This window comes from Salvia miltiorrhiza, chromosome 7 (assembly GCF_028751815.1).
Source record: "Salvia miltiorrhiza cultivar Shanhuang (shh) chromosome 7, IMPLAD_Smil_shh, whole genome shotgun sequence".
NCBI lineage: Eukaryota > Viridiplantae > Streptophyta > Magnoliopsida > Lamiales > Lamiaceae > Salvia > Salvia miltiorrhiza.
Window position 1 is genome coordinate 27,656,192 of NC_080393.1, and position 19,288 is coordinate 27,675,479.

The following is a 19,288-nucleotide window of genomic DNA, read 5'->3' on the forward strand; positions in this document are numbered from 1 at the left end:
TTGAATATTAATGTATTTACCACAAATATACTAATGATCAATATACTCGACAACAATGGTCGAACATTAGTACATTTACCACTAATTAAGGTTCGACTTGCATTGGTCGAGCATGTTTCACGATTCAACAAAATTTGAATTTTAAGTAAGGACAATTTTATCATTTTAAGTTCAAAATAAATAATTTTTATAATATATATATATATATATATATATATATATATATATATATTATTTTAAGTAAGGACAATTTTAGCAAACTCATGTATTTGAATGCATGGTGCACCCACTTTAATTCAATTTTAATTATGATTATTGTATTCTAATAGGGATTAATAAATTTTGATTAAAGGTTAATGAATTCTAATTGAAATTAATAAATTCTAATTAAATATTAATAAATTGTAATTAAAGTTTAATAAATTCTAATTGACTTTAAAAAACACTAACAAAAAATTAATTATAAGACAATACCTATCGTTGCAACTTTTCATTATTTGTGACCTACAAAAAAATTCAGCGATTGAAAGTTGATGTGTTTCGGCGGGTTTTCACTTTGCTAATATACGTGGCATATTTTAGATGAGATTGTCATACTGTTGGAAATAAATAAATAAAAAGAATATTATTTTTAGAACGGATAGAGTATTATTTAGAGTTAATTATAGTTTATAGCCTGAACTTTCAACAAATTTTAATTTATATAGCCCCAAATTCAATTTATTTTTTGTATGGCCTGATCTTTGAGAAATTATTTAATTATAACCACAATTGAACAAAAATTATGTTAATTGTCTATTCTCTATCGTAATTATAGCTAAAATGATGATAAATTGTCACGAAACTAGAGCCTAGTGTATTTTACACGATAGGAGATTTCCAAAGGTAGGTAGCACATCTTCATAGGACCATCGGTGTAGTAGGAATCGCGTTTGAAAGTTAGTGTAATGATGCCAACTTGCATATGCGATTTCGACTTCACTGGTGGTCTGATAACGATGGCCTACCTATATATTGTTGAAAATCTCCTTTAGTGTAGAATACATTATTAGGATATGATTTCGTGGCAATCAGTCACCGTTTCATGTGTAATTTTAATTAAAAAAAAGAGCTACTGTCACAATTTTGATGTGGTTGTAGTTATAATTAAACAATTTTTTCAAAGTTAAGACTATGCATTGAAATTTATTGAAATTTAAGGTTATAAATTAAGCCTTTGTTTATAATTAATACTCCAAATTGTAATTAACAAAAACTTGATTAAAGTCGCAGATGCAAGAGTTTTGGAGTGGTCCATTTATATTGAACAATTGCCTTTTGTTTATGACATAATGCAACTCATGTTTGGTGTGGTTGTGTGTGCGTATGTAAAATAGTTATCACGCACCCGTAAAAGTGACATGAATATATTTTATATATAATACGCATTCATAAAAGTGACATGAATGTATTTCCTCAAAAAAAAAAAGTGGCATGAATGTATTTATATATATACATGTTTTCAGAGTATGATGTTTGGCATGCATAGCGGCACTTATAAATTTATAAGGTGATGGCTAGTTCGAAGCTCTATAATTGCTACTTATTTTCTTCATTCAGTTTTTTGAATTTTATTTTTTTTATGTCTTTTCTTCGGTTTGTTTTTAGGCGCACACTCTTTTTCCTTTTTAAAATTTTTCTTGCTGAATTTTCTTTAAGTGGGATTTTAATGAGTTCCGGCCCTTAATCTGCTTTCTTGTGCAATTTTAAGGGTTTTTTAGGTTTTTTTTTTCTTTAATAAAATTTATTTTAATAAGAGTATGATGTTGATTTCGTTTTTGTGATATATAGGGCGTGTTTGATATTGGCTAATACACTGTATTAGCTAATTTAGTACAGATCAGTCTAGTGTTTGGTATTATTTAGTAATAATGTGGATGATCCGGTTTAATCCCATGACCCAGTATTATTAATCCAGATTTCTTAGGATTAATAATACCACTTCCCCCCTAGGATTAACTTAAACCAGGATATTTTGTATTTAGCCATGATAGCAAACACCAACTCAGCATTAATAATCTGTCATTATCCACGCTAAATATTCTGGTTACAAATTATCCTATATAATCATTTACTGAAAACCAAACGAGCCCATACGCTTTCCAAGCACTTTAGTTTGTTTGGTTTGTTCATATGATGTTGCATAATGCTCTGCCAACAACATTTTGGATAGGAAAATTTCTAACGTTATCCCGATTACAACCTAACTTTACTATGATTAGTGGAGTTTTATATGAAATTGGTGTTTCATGCGTGTGATGCGTCCATTTATTTTCTAAATGACTAAAAAGATGAACATATGTAAATGTTCTGCTGCATGTGAGATGCACGGATTTAACAACTTCAGAAAATGCATTGTTTCAAAAATAAGTGCTAATTAAAAGTCTTTCTAAAATTCCAATGAAAATATCAATTTAATTATAAAGAATATAAATATATAAAATTTGGTCTAAAAATATAGATAAAATTGATTGTTGACTAATGTACGTTATACCTACTAAATATACAAGATGATTATAGTTCATAAGAAATGGCATTTTAATAAACTGAAAATAAATCAAACATACGAATTTGATGACTACTACCTTCCTTTTATATGAATTCATTGTGACAGTTCAGTAATAAAAAAGAAAAACATTTATGTCAGTTTCACTCTTTTAGTAGAATATACACAAGTTCTTTTTTCCTTTTCTTTTTGAAATCAAAAGAAAATAAATTAAGAGCAAAGAAATGATGAGACGGCTAGCCACAGAAAGAAATAATTAAGCTAATGATTTTTTCTCAAAAAGGAACATGTTTGAAATTGAAAAAATTATTAGCTAGGCTCTCTATAATTTGTCTGCAACTCTTAAATAATGACCATCCGAGCTCCGAATAATCGAACTTTATAGAGGAAAGGGCAAATATCACATATACAATTTTTTTACACTCTTTTTTAGGAGAAATAAATATTTTAAAATATTGTATAATGATGTATTCGAAGTTATATAAGACCAAACCTTATGTATATATACATATATAAGAGAAAAAAAATTGTCCAAGTTCGTCTTTCTTTGACGATTTTGCTTCGTCTTTTGTGTGTTGTTTCTTATTTCTCGTTGTAATATATAAATGAGTACCTTTTTTCCTCTTATAAAAAAATTTTCACTAAATTTTTTTGAAAAGATTTTAATGAGGCTCGATCCTTGTAAGCGTCACTTCGTTTTTAAGGATTAATTAGGTTTTTTATTTTCTTTTTTCAATAATTAAAGCAATTTAATAATAAGAGAAATAAATATTTTTAAAAAATGAGTGATAATTAATTTGAACTTGAGATTTTTAATCTCTAATATTAATCACGTTATCACTAGCCCAAAAGAAACAAACTTTTTTTGGGGAAGGCTAATTGCCTGTAAATCCATAACATATTTCGGTATTTGATTTTTGCACCTATTTTGAAAGGTGACTTCTAAATTCATAACCTTTTTTTGTCTCAAATTTGTCCGGTGATCAGATTTTTCTTACGCCGACGTCGAAAATGACACGATGGCAGCCAAAATTGACACTTAGACACATTTATGACATGTAAAAAATAAAATATAAAATAAACCGCCCTACCCATCATCTTCCCCAACTTTCCCCACCCCCAAACCCTAATTTCCCCTTCTCCCACCGCCACCACTGCCGGCGCCTGCAGCTGGCGCGCCTTCTACACTGTGAGTCTGTGGGCGCTGATTTGAGTAGAGGAGAGGGGGTCCAAGCGGTGACGACTTCTGGCTGTGCAGTCGTCGGACTTCAAGTAGAAATAGAGAAAGAGGGGTATGGTGGTGAATTGGGGATCTTGGGCACGGCGGCGGCGGCTCTGCCGTTGTCCCGTCCAGAGCAGGGGAGGAGATTCGGAGGAAGAGAGAGATATGGCGTTGTCGCTTGGTACACGGGCGGCGGTGGCTGACTTGAGTGTGCTATGTCGGTGATCGTGGAGTGAGATGAAAGAGGCACGGTCAGCAACGGCTCACCGCTGATGTCCGCCGGGGAAGAGAAGAGTGGGAAGAAGGGCGATTAACAGAAGGAGGCTCGGGCTCGGCGCTGAAATAAAAGAAAGAGAGAGAGATATGACATAGAGGCGAGGGAGAGAGAGAGAGAGGAGGGAGACACGATGGCAATGTGGCGGCTGCAAGCGCCGGCGTCGGCGGGTGGGGGAGAGGAATTTCCTCGAAGAATTTCTACGAGAATTTACGACGCATTGAATGGTTGTATGCAAAAAAAATAGTATTCACTATAAGAAAAGTTGTCGGACACCGACAGAATTAATTTCGTCACAGAATAACGACCGAGTAATGACGAAAGTACTCCTCTATACTTAACGTCGGAAAATTTGCAACGGAAATTAAATTCCGTCGGTATTAGACTTAGCGACCACTTTTACGGCCACAGACGGCCTCCGTCGATGATTGAAATTAGCGACGGAAATTTGGCGATTAGCGACGGAAAATTTCGTCGCTAATCGCCCAGTTTCTTGTAGTGATTTGATATCAAATCTTTAATGGGACTCGTGTGACACCTTCCAATTGATGAAAGACAGGGACAACCAACACATGCATGATATCAGTGGTCCACAATTTTTCGCAGCTGACCAAACGCCTCAAGCCAAGACTAATGGCATCGAAATAAAATCCTGAGAACGAGTTGAGGAAGGATCATTTATGATTAAAGATATGTTATGAGTTTTAACTCCATGTCAAGAAAGATTCCAGATGGCATAAACAATATTGTCAACTTAGGTTATTGATATCATTTTTTACTTGACAATCGTGAGTAGGTTGACCCAATTATCAACTAAAGCTATGAGCTTATATGAGTATGCTTTACCTAATAGTTAGAGGTGCATTAGCCAAAGTTATGAGAGGATTTCGATACATATGACCTAGACTTCTATAGAACGATAAAGAGTAGAACCTTAAAGAACAGAAAATGCTCACAGAAAACCTATGATGCTTGCAGAAAATAGAAACTTAGTCAGATCTAGCCTTGCGCTATTTCTGTTAGAATGTTACTGGTCCTTCTTTCTAGATGGACAAACAAGGCGAGAAATTTCTACAAGTATTGAACTCCAATGTAGTTGCAAGAACACTCTGAAGAAAAATTCCATAACTACAACAAGAAGCCAGAGAATTTCTTCGAAGAATTTCTACGAAAATTTACGACGCTTTGAATGGCTGCACGCAACAAAATAGTATTAGATATCAAATCATCAATGAGACTCATGTAACACCTTCGAATTGATGAAAGACGGGGACAATCAAAACAAGCACAAGATCAGTGGTCGACAATTTTTCGCAGTTGACCAAGCGCCTCAAGCCAAGAGTAATGGCATTGGAAGAATATCTTGAGAACGATGTTGAGGAAGCTATCTCGGGAAAGTTAGGAGAGAGCAACTACACACCTATGTTATTAGATTAATAATAGTTTATTGAAATGACGGTTCCTTTAATTGAATCACCTAACTTTTTGATTGTAAGGTCGAACTCTTCTACATCTAACTTAGACCTTACCTAGGATACCACAATCATTTTAAAAATATTATTGTATTGTGATTTTGTATTTCAAATAAACACTTGGAGATACATTCTTCTATTGAATATTGTCAATTGATTGGCATCACTAAATGCCTTTCATTTTATCTCTTTAGATTATAAATAATAGTTTTAAAATGGTAAATTGCTAAGTTTATTCAGCTCAGTCATATTTTCCCATTATTTTCCTATTTATTTTTCCTTTGTTTGCCAACCAAAAATTCAACTTATATTATTCCAACCAAAATCTCCCAATCCTTCTTTTCTTTCCTTTATTTCTCTCCTTCAACAATTGGATATTTTGAATGGGAGTATTAAAGTATTTTTTTTTCTCAGCGTTTTCTATCGGAATTGAATAATAATTTGAACTTGTCTTCTCGCAAACTAATACTCGTGCTATTTATAGAATGCATGACCAAAGGTGTAATCTAGTAATTTCCATAGCTCAGATACAGAGGGGTAATTCCAACCTTTTATTCATCTTCTTCACTATGAGGAAGGGTAATTTGGCCTTTTTCTACTTTAGGGCATTTTTCACATCAGCCGACAAGTTGTTAGTTATGGAGGCGTTCTCTGCAAAAAGCAGAAAATGACCGCCTGCAAGTTAGTTACACTGGATACATGCAGGTGCGCCTTTCTTTTCCGTATACACTTACTTTTTATCTGTGTTCTCTCACTCTGGAGAGCCTCAGGTCTGATCCTAAGGAATACTTTGTGGGACCTCGGATATTTGATCCTGTTAAGACCTGGTACCGCCCAGTCCTGGTACCTAGGTGTAACTTCCTCAGGTTCTCCCTCTTCATGAGGCTCTATGAGCCAGGTTCCCGAACTTTCGTGTTCCACTCTGAGTTCCTTTCCGGACTTTTCTCCGAATTCCACTCTGGTGGGTACTCCTTCCTTTTCGAGATGGAACAGGGGATTCGGGTCCTGGTTTCTTTCCAAAGGTAAGAAACTAGAGCCCCGAATTCCATCTTCATCAACCACTCCCCCCTAATCTGGTTTATCTTATTCCCCTTTCAGAGAAAATAGACTAACTATTATTTATACTGGAAATATTGTGTAATCATTTCTTGATTGGTGGATTTGACCTTTAGATGATGTCACTGACGGCGGATGTCATATTCTTTTGACTTATCCAATGAGAAACTTTTTGGTTTTCCAAATCTTTATCCAAAAACCCATCAATTTTAGGGCATGAATCCCTATTAATCCCTCACCATTGATTCATGACTTTTTGAATTCGACGGTAGATTTCTCAGATACATGTAGACTTAATAAAATCAATTCCCTCTCTATAAATATAATTTTTCCATTCGAATGGGAAGAGTTTTCCCCCCATTTTTTGCTAATCGTTCCTTTCCTGCTTTCATCGTCTTCTTTTTCTTCAACCTTCCTTAGAGACAACGGCTCGTCGTAGGCTAAGCTTCAACATGTCAGGAAATAGTCCAGGTATTTTGCTCCTACCTTTAATTCCTTCCTTATTTCTTGGCTTTAGGTGATTCCCCTTTTAGGATTAGTTCTTTCATCTTTAGATTTTTCTCCATTTCACCCTTCCTTCAAAACCTCGAATCTTAAGTGGAAATGCCCAGAACTAACATTCGACCCAATATGAGGTCTAACCCTCCCCTCATTTCTACTCTTTTATCTGAGGAACTAGACCAATGTATGGCCTTTATGGGGAATCCCGCAAAGTATGAAGCTAGATTTCCTTTCATGCCCGAGGGTGCACCTCCTGAAATACCAGAAATCATTCATACTCACATTACCATTCCTCTATGGAGGAGTCAGATTCTCGCGGGTCTCCGAATTCCTCCTTTCCATTTTTTCCAGACTATTTGCAACTTTTTCCAAATCCCTTTTTTCCAATTATCGCCCTCCGCTATCTGCAGGGCAATTACTTGGCATGTAGTCCTTTATCGAGAAGGAGTGCCTAACACTGCACAACTCTTTATTCAAACTCAGACCCTAAAGTGCCTGAATAACTTCTATTCCTTTTCCTCTAAACCTTCTTTCGCTATCAAATTCATTTCGGATCCCCCTTCCACCGATGTGGAATTCAAATACAAATTTTTCTTTTTTGAATCGGTCCACAAATCTTGGGCTGATCATCACCTCTCTGAAGTGTCCTGGCATATAATAAGATGTCCCCATCACAAATATATTGGGGGGAGTCCCTCCTCTGCTGATCTAGATGCTCTAAACCAACTGAAACTACAGTGTGGGAATGGTAGATATTTTAATATGAGAGAGATATGTAGGAGCAATAGTGCTCTGGCCGCAACAGGTCTATTTCTTGAGTTTCCCGCTGAAGATATTGGTATACTTTACTCTCTTATCCTTAATCCGCCTCTAGCTTAATTTCTCACTGGGGGGTCCCTTTTGTTTCTATTGTGTGCGTTTGGTTGGATTGAGATGGGGGAGGGTGAATTTTGTCACTTCATGCCCCGCTGCGAGGTTCTTGCCCCAGAGGTTGAGTTTTGACTTGTTAACAATTTGGTTGCAAATCCGAACTGGGTGAAGAAAGCCGAAGCGAATAATATTGAACGTCATCGAGCCGCTAAGACTCGTGGTACCCCATCTTCCGCAGGTCTGGAGGTCTTCTTTTCTGTCAAGGTCTAAAGGGAGAGGTCCAAGTCTAGTTCTTGTCTTGCTGATGTGATAAAGGGGAATATATGTTCTGAAATAAAGCTTGGAAAGGAACGAACCTTGTTCAGTGTCTGATTTTGAATGTGTTGTCGTATGTATTTGTGATATATCTGAAATAAAACGAGACAAGCAGAATTTTGGTTCCAGGAAGGTGACAAAATAAGAGTAGGTGAATCTGAAAAAAAAAAAAAAAAAAAAAAAGAATAATGCACAACCTTAATATTTGGAACTGTTGTTGTCTTGAGTCTCTGGAACATTAATTTACTGCAAATTTTGTTGGAGCAAATAAATGGCCTTGTGAAAAGTAAGCACAGTAAAAGTTTATTGAATAAGTGAATGAGATGAGAGAAAAAGAAAGAAGTTGCCTGGAGAGTAATTGTACAGAGACAGTGAAAAAGATTGTGGGTCGGGGGGATATATTGAAGGAATAAGAGAGTGACGTAGATTTTGTACAAAAATTGGGGAGATGAATCGTTCAGTACCTACTTTGCTGCCTCACACGCTATTCCTATCAGTAAATACTATACCGGCTTTTATGCTGGAGGCCAAAAGCCCAAAAAAAAACATAACCCATGAATATATATATATATATATATACGGGTTTAAGGCCCAATAGAAAGTTTAATTAATAAGTAAATAAATAGACAATTAAATAGGATGGAAAATCTTTATAGTAATATTACTCATATAATTTAGCAATGACTCAAAATTTTGATCGATCAAAATAATAATATTGAATGTAAATCTATATCAATTTCCTTGATATAATATGATTATCAAATATCGAGCATGTATCGATAGTATACTAATTAAAGGTCTTTTAATCTATATCAATTTCTTATGGGAAGGTCAAGATATCACATAATTGATGTAATAATATATAATATATTATTTAATCGATATTATCTTAATATAACATTATATTACATTTTTTATCTTGTGGTAGAAAATGTTGAGACTATTAAGATATTATTTACATAACAGATATTACTATACGAGATTGAAACATGAATGAGCAAAAAAATCACTTTTTAATGGAATTTGGGATTAATACGATTATATAAATTATAAATAGGAACAAATATATAAATTTGTAACAACTTATATTTATAAAATAAAACGGGTTCGTGTAACTAATTAAAATTGAGATAACTACGAGTATATACATTTAAGATTGGTACGAACATTTATAGACATGCCTTCGTGGAACTTTTTCTAATTTTAAGTGTTTTGTTATTCAAATTATTTGGATATGAATAACATATATTCTTGACGGATAGGAACATTTATATATCAACATGCGTACGTGATTTTTTTTCTAATTATTAATCTTTTATTTTTATATATTAATATTTATTATGTGATATTCGAGTCCCTATTGAGACGGATAACCAATTACTACGACAAAATATATTTATAAATTTAAATATGTGTGGACAATTAACACATATTATTATACATTTTTTTATGAGAACGAATAGTAAAATTGTTATTTTAGAAATTATTATCTTTATTATAACTATAAACATAATTAAAATAATTATCCATTAAATTTCGACGAGTTACACGCTAGTTTAAAAGGAAATATATGCTCTGACCTCATCCAATTATTACCACAAACCAAGGAAATTCTGGAAATGCTAGATAGACGCAAAAATATATACTAATCTCTAAATATTTATTGCTTTCACATTTTCACACAATCAATTATTGAGATTCAGTAAGTAAAAATCATATATGACTCCCAATTTAAATGGGCTTAAAGGAATATGCCAAAAATGATCCAATGCACATACATTTTTTTTTTATCATAAATGGTCCCAATCAAATGCAAGAAATATAATGTACCAATCATTTATTTCTAGCGAGTTCACATTCGAAGAACCGTAGCAGATTGATTAAGTTGTCATTGCCGGCATCGACCGTTCACATTTCTACCTCTGCCTATAAAAATAACAAAATTGCACCACTCGATTTAACACCTCTCAAAATGGAGAAACTGATTCTTATTAAGCTCTTGCTCTTACAATATCTTTTTGTGTTGTCCATCGCTCAAGATTTTGATTTCTTTTATTTCGTTCAACAGGTAATGATTCTTATTTGAAAATTTTGTGAATTGTATATTTTTGAATTATAACAAATGAGTATTATTTTCAGTGGCCCGGATCGTACTGTGATACGAAACAAAGTTGTTGCTATCCGACGACGGGAAAGCCTGCAGCAGATTTCGGCATCCATGGACTCTGGCCCAATTATAAAGACGGCACTTACCCTTCAAATTGCGATCCCAACAATTCATATGATCAGTCTAAGGTATTATTATTGTGCATTATTCATATTTAAAACAGTTGGAATTTGACAATAGTAGGTTTCAAATACGTTCCTTCTTTCACACTAAAACTTAGTCATGTCACTATTCACACAATTATATGTCACTGTCTTCACATTCTTTTCTTTTTTTAGCGCGATCTTCACATTATATAGTGTGCGTGTATTGGCCAAGTGGTAAGGATTAATACCTAAGGTTAAAAGTTTTGGATTTTGTACGTAAAGTTTCTGGATACTCATTTCAAATATTTTATACACATACTCATATTTTTGTAAATTAAAGAGATATATTTTAGTAATGTAGATTTTCTTTTTCATTTTTTGCCTTATAGATTGTTTGTAAAGCGTGGAATTATTATGAGATTTGCAGATATCAGACTTAATTAGCCGAATGCAACAAGATTGGGCTACTTTGGCTTGTCCGAGCAACAGCGGCTCCACATTCTGGTCACACGAATGGGACAAACACGGCACGTGCTCCGAATCTATTTTGGACCAGCACGGCTACTTCAAAGCGGCTCTCAACCTTAAATCCAAATTCGATCTCCTCCAAATTCTACAAAGTGGAGGTAATTCTATAAAATATCCAGATTCGATTAGGATTTAATTACTAAAACGAGTATTGTTTTCAGGGATAAATCCGGATGGGGGTTCTTACAGCTTGAGCAGCATAAAAAGTAGAATAAGTAATGCGATAGGTTACAGTCCATGGATCGAGTGTAATTCCGATGCAGATGGCAACAAACAGCTGTACCAGATTTACCTGTGTGTCGACACCTCAGCCTCTAATTTAATTGAATGCCCTGTTTTTCCAAATGGGCAATGTGCATCTACCATTCAGTTTCCATCGTTTTGATGTTCGACACTTGTTTTTGGTTTTTCAGCATTTGCTTTTGCTACTACAGTTGATGTGTTTATAACTGCTATTCACCATTTAATTGTATGTAACAAGTTTCCATTGTCATGAATGCATTTTTTATTATCATGTTTCCTTTTTTGTGAAAATGTTTAATACGATCAAACATATAAATATTTTAATTCGTTGATGTGCTATTAAACTCTTATCAAACTACCCAAGGTTTTTGGAATTGAATTTTGTTTGTCGACAATTAAATGATTATGTATTGGACTGCTTCTGTTCGACTAGATTGGACTGTTTAAGCTTGGTCGAGAAGGTGTACGTATTACATTATTAGACACTTTATGATTTTCTTGAAAAATAATTGATTATTAAAAAAATAAATTATCATGAGTAGAAAACGAAATGCAAACAAGAATTATTATTCAATAGTAATGATACTCCCTCCGTCCCACGAATCTTGACACGTTTTCCTTTTTGGGCCGTCCCACGAATCTTGATACGTTTCCTTTTTGGGCAATAATTATTACATTCTCTCTCCTACTTTATCACCTTTATTATATTCTCTCTCATACTTTATCACTTTTATTATCTTCTCTCTCCTACTTTATCAATTTTATACTTTATTAATTACACACTTAAAACACTAATCTACAACTCCTTAATTCCCGTGCCGAACCCAAACGTGTCAAGACTCGCGGGACGGAGGGAGTACAATTTAAAATTTTAGAGACACCAGATGACGTATCATATAATTTGTAACGTTTCTAGATGTACCAAATTGTTTAATTGCATTCACACATGACAATATTATTTTGTCACAACCGGCCCTAATTAAGGATAATTAAGCCGGAAAAACCGTGACTAATGGAGGGAGATTAGAAGCGGGGTAGAAAGGGGGATAATCAAACAAGGAAGGATCGCATTTCATCATTGTTAACAAAAGGGATATTTATAATATAACGGAGGTTTAGTCGTATAGACTCAAATAACTAGTAAGTTCGGATAACTCCGACTTAGCCAAAATAACATAAAACTTCTGAGTACGCAGCGGAATAAGGTTCTGATTACATGTATGAAGACATGTATCCCTAGAGTTCATTAATACATAATAAGATAAAAGAGTCCCGCTCGTCACTTCATCACCATCGGCAGCTACTCAACCTGCACATTTAGAAATATATGCAGGGCTGAGTACAAAAGTACTCAGTGGGCACGTATGCCTAAGTATAAAAATACATGCTTCAAAACTGTAAATTGTCATGCCATCATAAACAGTACAGCAAGGGAGTTTTTCGCTAAAAAGGCCCAAGCTTACTAAGTTCATTTGTGATTCTTAAAGTTCGTCTGCAGACTAAGTTCTCATAATCCATCATATCTGAAACTATGTGCCGGAGAGGTGGCCACCTCTCACGGTCACTTGACCGGCCAACCCGCTAGATGACTCACGGTCACTGGTGTACACTAGCCCTGGCAGGATAGCTATCAACTGCTCAGGACCCGAATTCGATTGCATCATTGGCAAAGCCAAAGCAGATAGATATCATACTAAAATTGAAACATTTTATGGCAAGACAATACTTGAAATAACTTTAACTCAAAGATTTTATCATGAAATAACTTGCTTGAACGTAACATTTAAACTCATTTGATATATATGAAAGTAATGCCCACCTGTTAGAAACTTTCTGTGGTACAGTAGCTCCTTGACTGATTATAAATCTCGTGCTTGACCTTTATTACGGGAATATAAATAAGATACTGCTCGAGCAAAATCCTCAAATAATGAGAATACGAAATTAACGATGCATGATCCTCTTATGAATTATTATTCAGAAATAATAATCGGGAAATTCTATTATTAATCCAGGCTATCGGATTTAAACAAAAATTAAGTCTCATCTCATGAAGCCGGATAATTAACTAAAATTAATCCGTTTTCTACAAGGTGTTCTAATATGCCCATTAAATAAATCCTGCTCTTTGTAGTCGATAGAAAAGAAATAAATACTTAGGCTTATTCGCTTTATAACCTCATAATTAATCGGCTTAATAATGAGGAAAAGTAATGTTATAAGTTCGAATAATTAAAAGGCCCAACATAAGATAGCCTAATAATTAATTAAGTAGAAGTGGCTTGAATAATTAACATGAGAGGCCCAATTGAAATAATTCATCGGCTCAAGTAATTAAATAAATCTTGGCCCAATAAATAAATAATTTCAGTCCATAATTTAAAATTAGCCCAAGAATAGAATGAATTATTCTGAGCTTAAAATTAAATAAAACTCGGCCCAGCTGACATGGTACAGCAGCCCAAAGAATTAAAAATCGAAGGCCCAATTGTAGAATAAAATAAATTAGGCCCAACTTAAATTAAATTACTAAAGCCCAATTGAATTAATAAAAGAGGCCCAAAGTAAATAATAATGAAGCCCAAGTCATTACAATAAAATCAAGCCCAAATCTTTAAAACACAAGCTCAAAATTTTCGGCCCAACTTAAAAAATACAAGGCCCAAAGCTGGAGCCCAACCCAACTCATCAACCTCTCTCTCATTTTCTAACTCTCGGTCACTCTCTCTTTCTCAAAGAACCGACACTCCCTCTCTTCCTCAAGGCCGATGCTTCTTTTTTTCTCTCTCTTGGAGCCGTTCCCTTCGGTTCTCTCTCTCTCTCGATCCGTCTCCAGCCGAGGCGCCCGCCGCCGCCGCAACTGGAAGGCCGGGAGATTCGCCGCCACTGCTTCGATCCGCCACCGCCGCGGAACCGACGAAGCCGCGCCTCTTGACTGTTCCAGCCGCCGTCGCAGCTCCTGATAATCCGGCGTCTTCGTGTCGTCGGCACGAACTTCTGCTGCTGTCTCTCAGATTTAGGAGAGGCCACTCAAAGATTGAGTCCTAATTCCCCAAATCTGGAATGGTTACAGTCTAGTTTCTCCGGTCATCAATCGTCGAAGTTTCGCCGTTGCTGTCGCTGTTTCTGAAGTCCGATGAGGCCATCGTCGTCCCCTTCTCTCCCAGGAAGCGAAGCCGAAGCCGAAGCCGCCACCTATTTTCTCATTTGTGAACGTTGTCGCTGCGACTGTTGCTCTGGAAGCAGCGAAGGTCGCCGCGTCGTCGCGTTGCCGACCCTGGGATCAGAGTTGTGGTCGTCGTCGGGGTTCTTCTCTGACCGCGTCCGGCGAGCAGCAGAGCTGTGCCTCCGTCGACGCTCTTCGGTTCGGCGGAACAGGGCAGCCTCCCCTCCGTCCGATTTCAAGTCTCTCACTCACACAGGTTTAAGGTGTTCTAAACGAAAATCCATCAGTTTGGTTTCTAGTGTTATTCCAGTTGGTGCAGCCCATAAATCATCTTGTTTCCTATTTGATTATGCAAGAGATTAAACTAAACATGTAGTTGTTTCTATATCATAGAAATTCTTACTGACTTCGTGATTGCTAAGCCCCTTATGCATATACTCATTATATACTTAGTATTCATTAACTGATCATGCTTGTTGGATGAAATGCTAATGGATTGAATAGGGAAGCTTAGTATATACCTGTGGATCCTTGTGTTTGGGTGGCTGCTGTGTGATTGAATCAGTTGATAGATACACTCCAAAGTTTGGCAGAAGAGCAATGAATGGAGTTCCTCCTTCACGTGGGTTATTAGTGCAGAATGGAGGGGAAATGAGAAGTGAAATGGAAGAGAGTTGCTGCTGATATGTTTATTTGAAGGAGTGCATTAATGGCTATACTTGAGTAGTCTACTAAAATGGCTGATTTTGTTCCCACACGCATGCCTTTCCTTTTCTTTTCTTGATATAGTAGGTAGGAAGTTTGGTTTGTTTTCTTGATGTAGTAGGTAGGAAATAAGGATGTAGGGAATAATAAGTTGTAAAGTTGTGATGTGATGAATAAAATAAATCATTCTCTGTTGGTAAATCTATATCTGTTATTAATCTCGGGTCTTGCTAAAATTACAAAATACTCTAAAAATTCTCATATTTTGATCGCTGACTTCTCATCTATTAACATCGTGACTTGTAGAATAAATCTAAATTAAATCCGTAGATTTAATTCACTTCACAAGCTGAAATAAATCCACGACTCGAGTGATAAAGGTAAATACATAGAAATGATATTTCTATTGCAAGTAAAAAAAAATAACTTGACTTTACTAAGTCAGTTATAAATCTAAAATTATAAATTATTGACTGGCTCAATAATTCGATTGCGATCATAACATGCAATTGCATTAAATTCAAATATCTAGGCTAAGTTAACAGGAAATTAATCACTGGATTAAAAATAACTGAGGATGCAATAATTTAAATATCGCATTTACTAATCTTAATCATAAAATAAAATAGCGGGCTACTACATATTTAGTGACATTTATAAGTCTCACAATTCATGTCCTAAGGGTAGGAGGCACTAGAAAAAAAATTAAAATTAATGATGAACATTTCCTTAGCTAAGTCGTAGACAACATTAACGACCGAAATTTCAAATTTCGCGACGGAATGATATGAATCGCGTTGTGCTTGATTGTACTGTTCATCTATGACGGAAAATGTAGTCGTTAAATTTAACAATCTTTTAACGATGGAAAATATAGTCATTAACTGACTTTTTCAGTTTTTTTTTTCTTTTTTAATAATCCGTGGTAAAGTCGTAGCCATAAATTTATTTTATTTTTATTTTTTTAACATTCCGTCGTAAAGTCGTAGCTATATGAATATATATATATATATATATATATATAATATTCCATTGTAAATCCGTAGCGATATATACAAAATATTAACGACTACGGAATTTTAATTTAACAAACAAAATAAATAACTCATTAATTTTTAACGACTATTTAACTACAGAAAGCTAATTTAAAAAAAACCAGTATAATTATTTAACTACAGAATATTAATTTTAATAAACAAAATTAAAAATTCAATAAATATTAACGACTATTTAACTATTAAATTTTAATTTGATAAATTAAATAAATAATTCATTAACTTTTAACGACTATTTGACCACGGAAAGCTAATTTAAAAAAAAATCGGTATATTTTAATGACTATTTAACTACGGAATATTAATTTTAATAAATAAAATTAAAAATTCAATAAATATTAACGACTATTTAACTATGAAATTTTAATTTAATAAATAAAATAAATTATTCATTAACTTTTAACGACTATTTAACTACGAAAAGTTAATTTAACAAAATAAAATAAAAAATTCAATATATTTTAACAACCATTATACTATGGAAAGCTAATTTTATAAATAAAAAAATTTCAGTATATTTCAACGACTATTTAACTACGTAATGCTAATTTTAATAAATAAAGTAAAAAAATTCAATAAATATTAACTGCGACTATTTAACTACGGAATTTTAATTTAAAAAATAAAAAATATTTAGTATATTATAACGACTATTTAACTACAGAAATATTAAATAATGAAATAATATATTAATATTAATGACGGTTTAATAACAAAATATTTAAAATTCAAAATAAAATAAAATTAATGTACTTCCGTTGGTAAACCGTCGATAAAGCCGAGAAATTAACGACGAAATTATTTTCGTCGTTAAATTTAGTAGCGAATTCCATGTTTTCTTGTAGTGAGGTTAATGTTCAGACCCTAAGGTCTTGTGTTCGAGTCCTTCGTCGCGCGGTGTTTGAATTTCTTTATTTACCTATGTAATTTATCTGAAAAGAAATATAACTAATTAGTTATAGTGGCATTTATAAATCTTACAATTCAAAAATATGTTAGTATTAAATCCAAAAAAAAAAATGATGTTACTATTATAACCTTTTGTTGTTGTCACGACCGGCCTTAATTAAGGATAATTAAGCCGGGGAAACCGTGACTAATGGAGGGAGATTAGAAGCGGTGTAGAAAGGGGAATAATCAAACAAGAAAGGATCGCATTTCATCATTCTTAACAAAAGGGATATCTATAATATAACGGAGGTTTAGTCGTATAGACTCAAATAACTAGTAAGTTCAGATAACTCCGACTTAGCCAAAATAACATAAGACTTCTTTGAGTACGCAGCGGAAGTAATAAGGTTTCTGATTACATGTATGAAGACATGTACCCAAGAGTTTTTTTTTTCAAAATATATATATAATGTCGAGACAAAAGAAGTTCCTTCTCGTCACTTCATCACCATCGGCTACTGCTCAACCTGCACATTTAGAAATACATGCAGGGCTGAGTACAAAGGTACTCAATGGGCACATATGCCTACTATGAAATATAACATGCTTCGTAAAGTTGTAAATTGTCATGCCATCATAAACAGTACAGCAAGGGAGTTTTTCGCTAAAGGCCCAAGCTTACTAAATTCATTTGTGATTCTTAAAGTTCGTCTGATCAGACTAAGTTCTCTTGTAATCTATCATATCTGGAGGTGGCCACCTCTCACGGTCACTTGACCGGCCAACCCGCTAGATGACTCACGGTCACTGGTGTACACTAGCCCTGGCAGGATAGCTATCAACTGCTCAGGACCCGAATTCGATTATATAACTTGGCAAAGCCACATCAGATAGATATCATACCAAACATTGAAACATTTATGGCAAGACAACAGTTGAAATAATTTTCAGTTCAAAGATTTTGCAATGAAATTACTGTTCAAACATAACGTTAAACTCATTTGATATATATGAAAGTAACCCACCTGATAGCAACTTTATGTGGTACAGTAGCTCCTTGACTGATTAATAATCTCGCGCTTGACCTTTATTACGAGAATATAAATAAGACTTTAAATCGAGGAAAAATTCTCAATTAAATGAGAATGCGTAATTTAACTATGCATGAATCTTGTATGCATGAACTATTATTCTGAGATAATAATCAGGGAATTTCTATTGTTAATCCAGGCTATCGGATTTAAACAGAAGCTAAGTCTCGTCTCATGGAACCGGATAATTAACTAAAATTAATTCGTTCTCTTCGGGTGTTCTAATCCGTCAATTAAATAAACCCCGCTCCTCGTAGTCAATAGAAAATAAATAAATACTTCAGCTTATTCGCTTTATAACCTCATAATTATTCGGCTTAATAAATAGGAACAAGTAATGTTATAAGATTAAATAATTAAAAGGCTCAACATAAGGCAGCCTAATAATTAATTAAGTAGAAGTGGGCTTGAATAATTAACATAAAAGGCCCGATTGAAATAATTCATCGGCTCATGTAATTAAATAAATCTTGGCCTAATAAATAAATAATTTGATTAGCTGAGCTCAATTAAATAAATCCAACGAGGCCCAACGAAGATAATATAACAACCCAATTAATATAAAATAGATGAGCTTCAATTTAAATAAATTCGGCCCAAAGAAATAATGTAATAGAGGCTCATCTGAGTAAAATAAATAAGGCCCAAATGAAATAATATAACCAAGGCCCAAACTTTAATTAAAATCGGCCCAAATATTAAAATAAATAAAGCCCAAAAATTTGGCCCAACTTAATTAAAATCGGCCCATCATCAATTAAATATGCAAGGCAATTCAATTAATAAAATTTCAGCCCATTTCGAAAATTTAAAAGGCCCAGCTTTCGGCCCAAGTGAAATTAAAATAAAGGCCCAATTGCATCTAAATGGGGGAGGCCCAAAAGAATTACTCTCTCTCTCTCTTAATTGAAACTGTCGGTTCTCTTATTTCTCGACAATCAGTCGAGCTCTCTCTCAAATCAGCACCAGTCGGCTCCCTCTCAAAATCAGTCGATGTATTCGATGCCGCCGCTTCTTCCTCCGGCTGTTCAAGTTACCGCCTGCTCCGGCGGCGTCGACGTGTCGAACCCCAGCGATCTCTCCTTCTTCTTCCTTTCTCAC

At 34.3% G+C, this 19,288-nt stretch overlaps 1 protein-coding gene across 1 annotated transcript; it reads left to right on the plus strand.

Moving 5' to 3' along the window:
- Window positions 1-9,992: 9,992 nt before the first annotated feature.
- On the plus strand, window positions 9,993-11,554 carry LOC130995821 (extracellular ribonuclease LE-like). Its single transcript, XM_057921265.1, has 4 exons — window positions 9,993-10,323; window positions 10,395-10,550; window positions 10,936-11,134; window positions 11,198-11,554. The coding sequence occupies exons 1-4, from the start codon at window positions 10,228-10,230 to the stop codon at window positions 11,419-11,421; spliced, it is 675 nt and encodes a 224-aa protein (XP_057777248.1). The 5' UTR covers window positions 9,993-10,227; the 3' UTR covers window positions 11,422-11,554.
- Window positions 11,555-19,288: the final 7,734 nt, after the last annotated feature.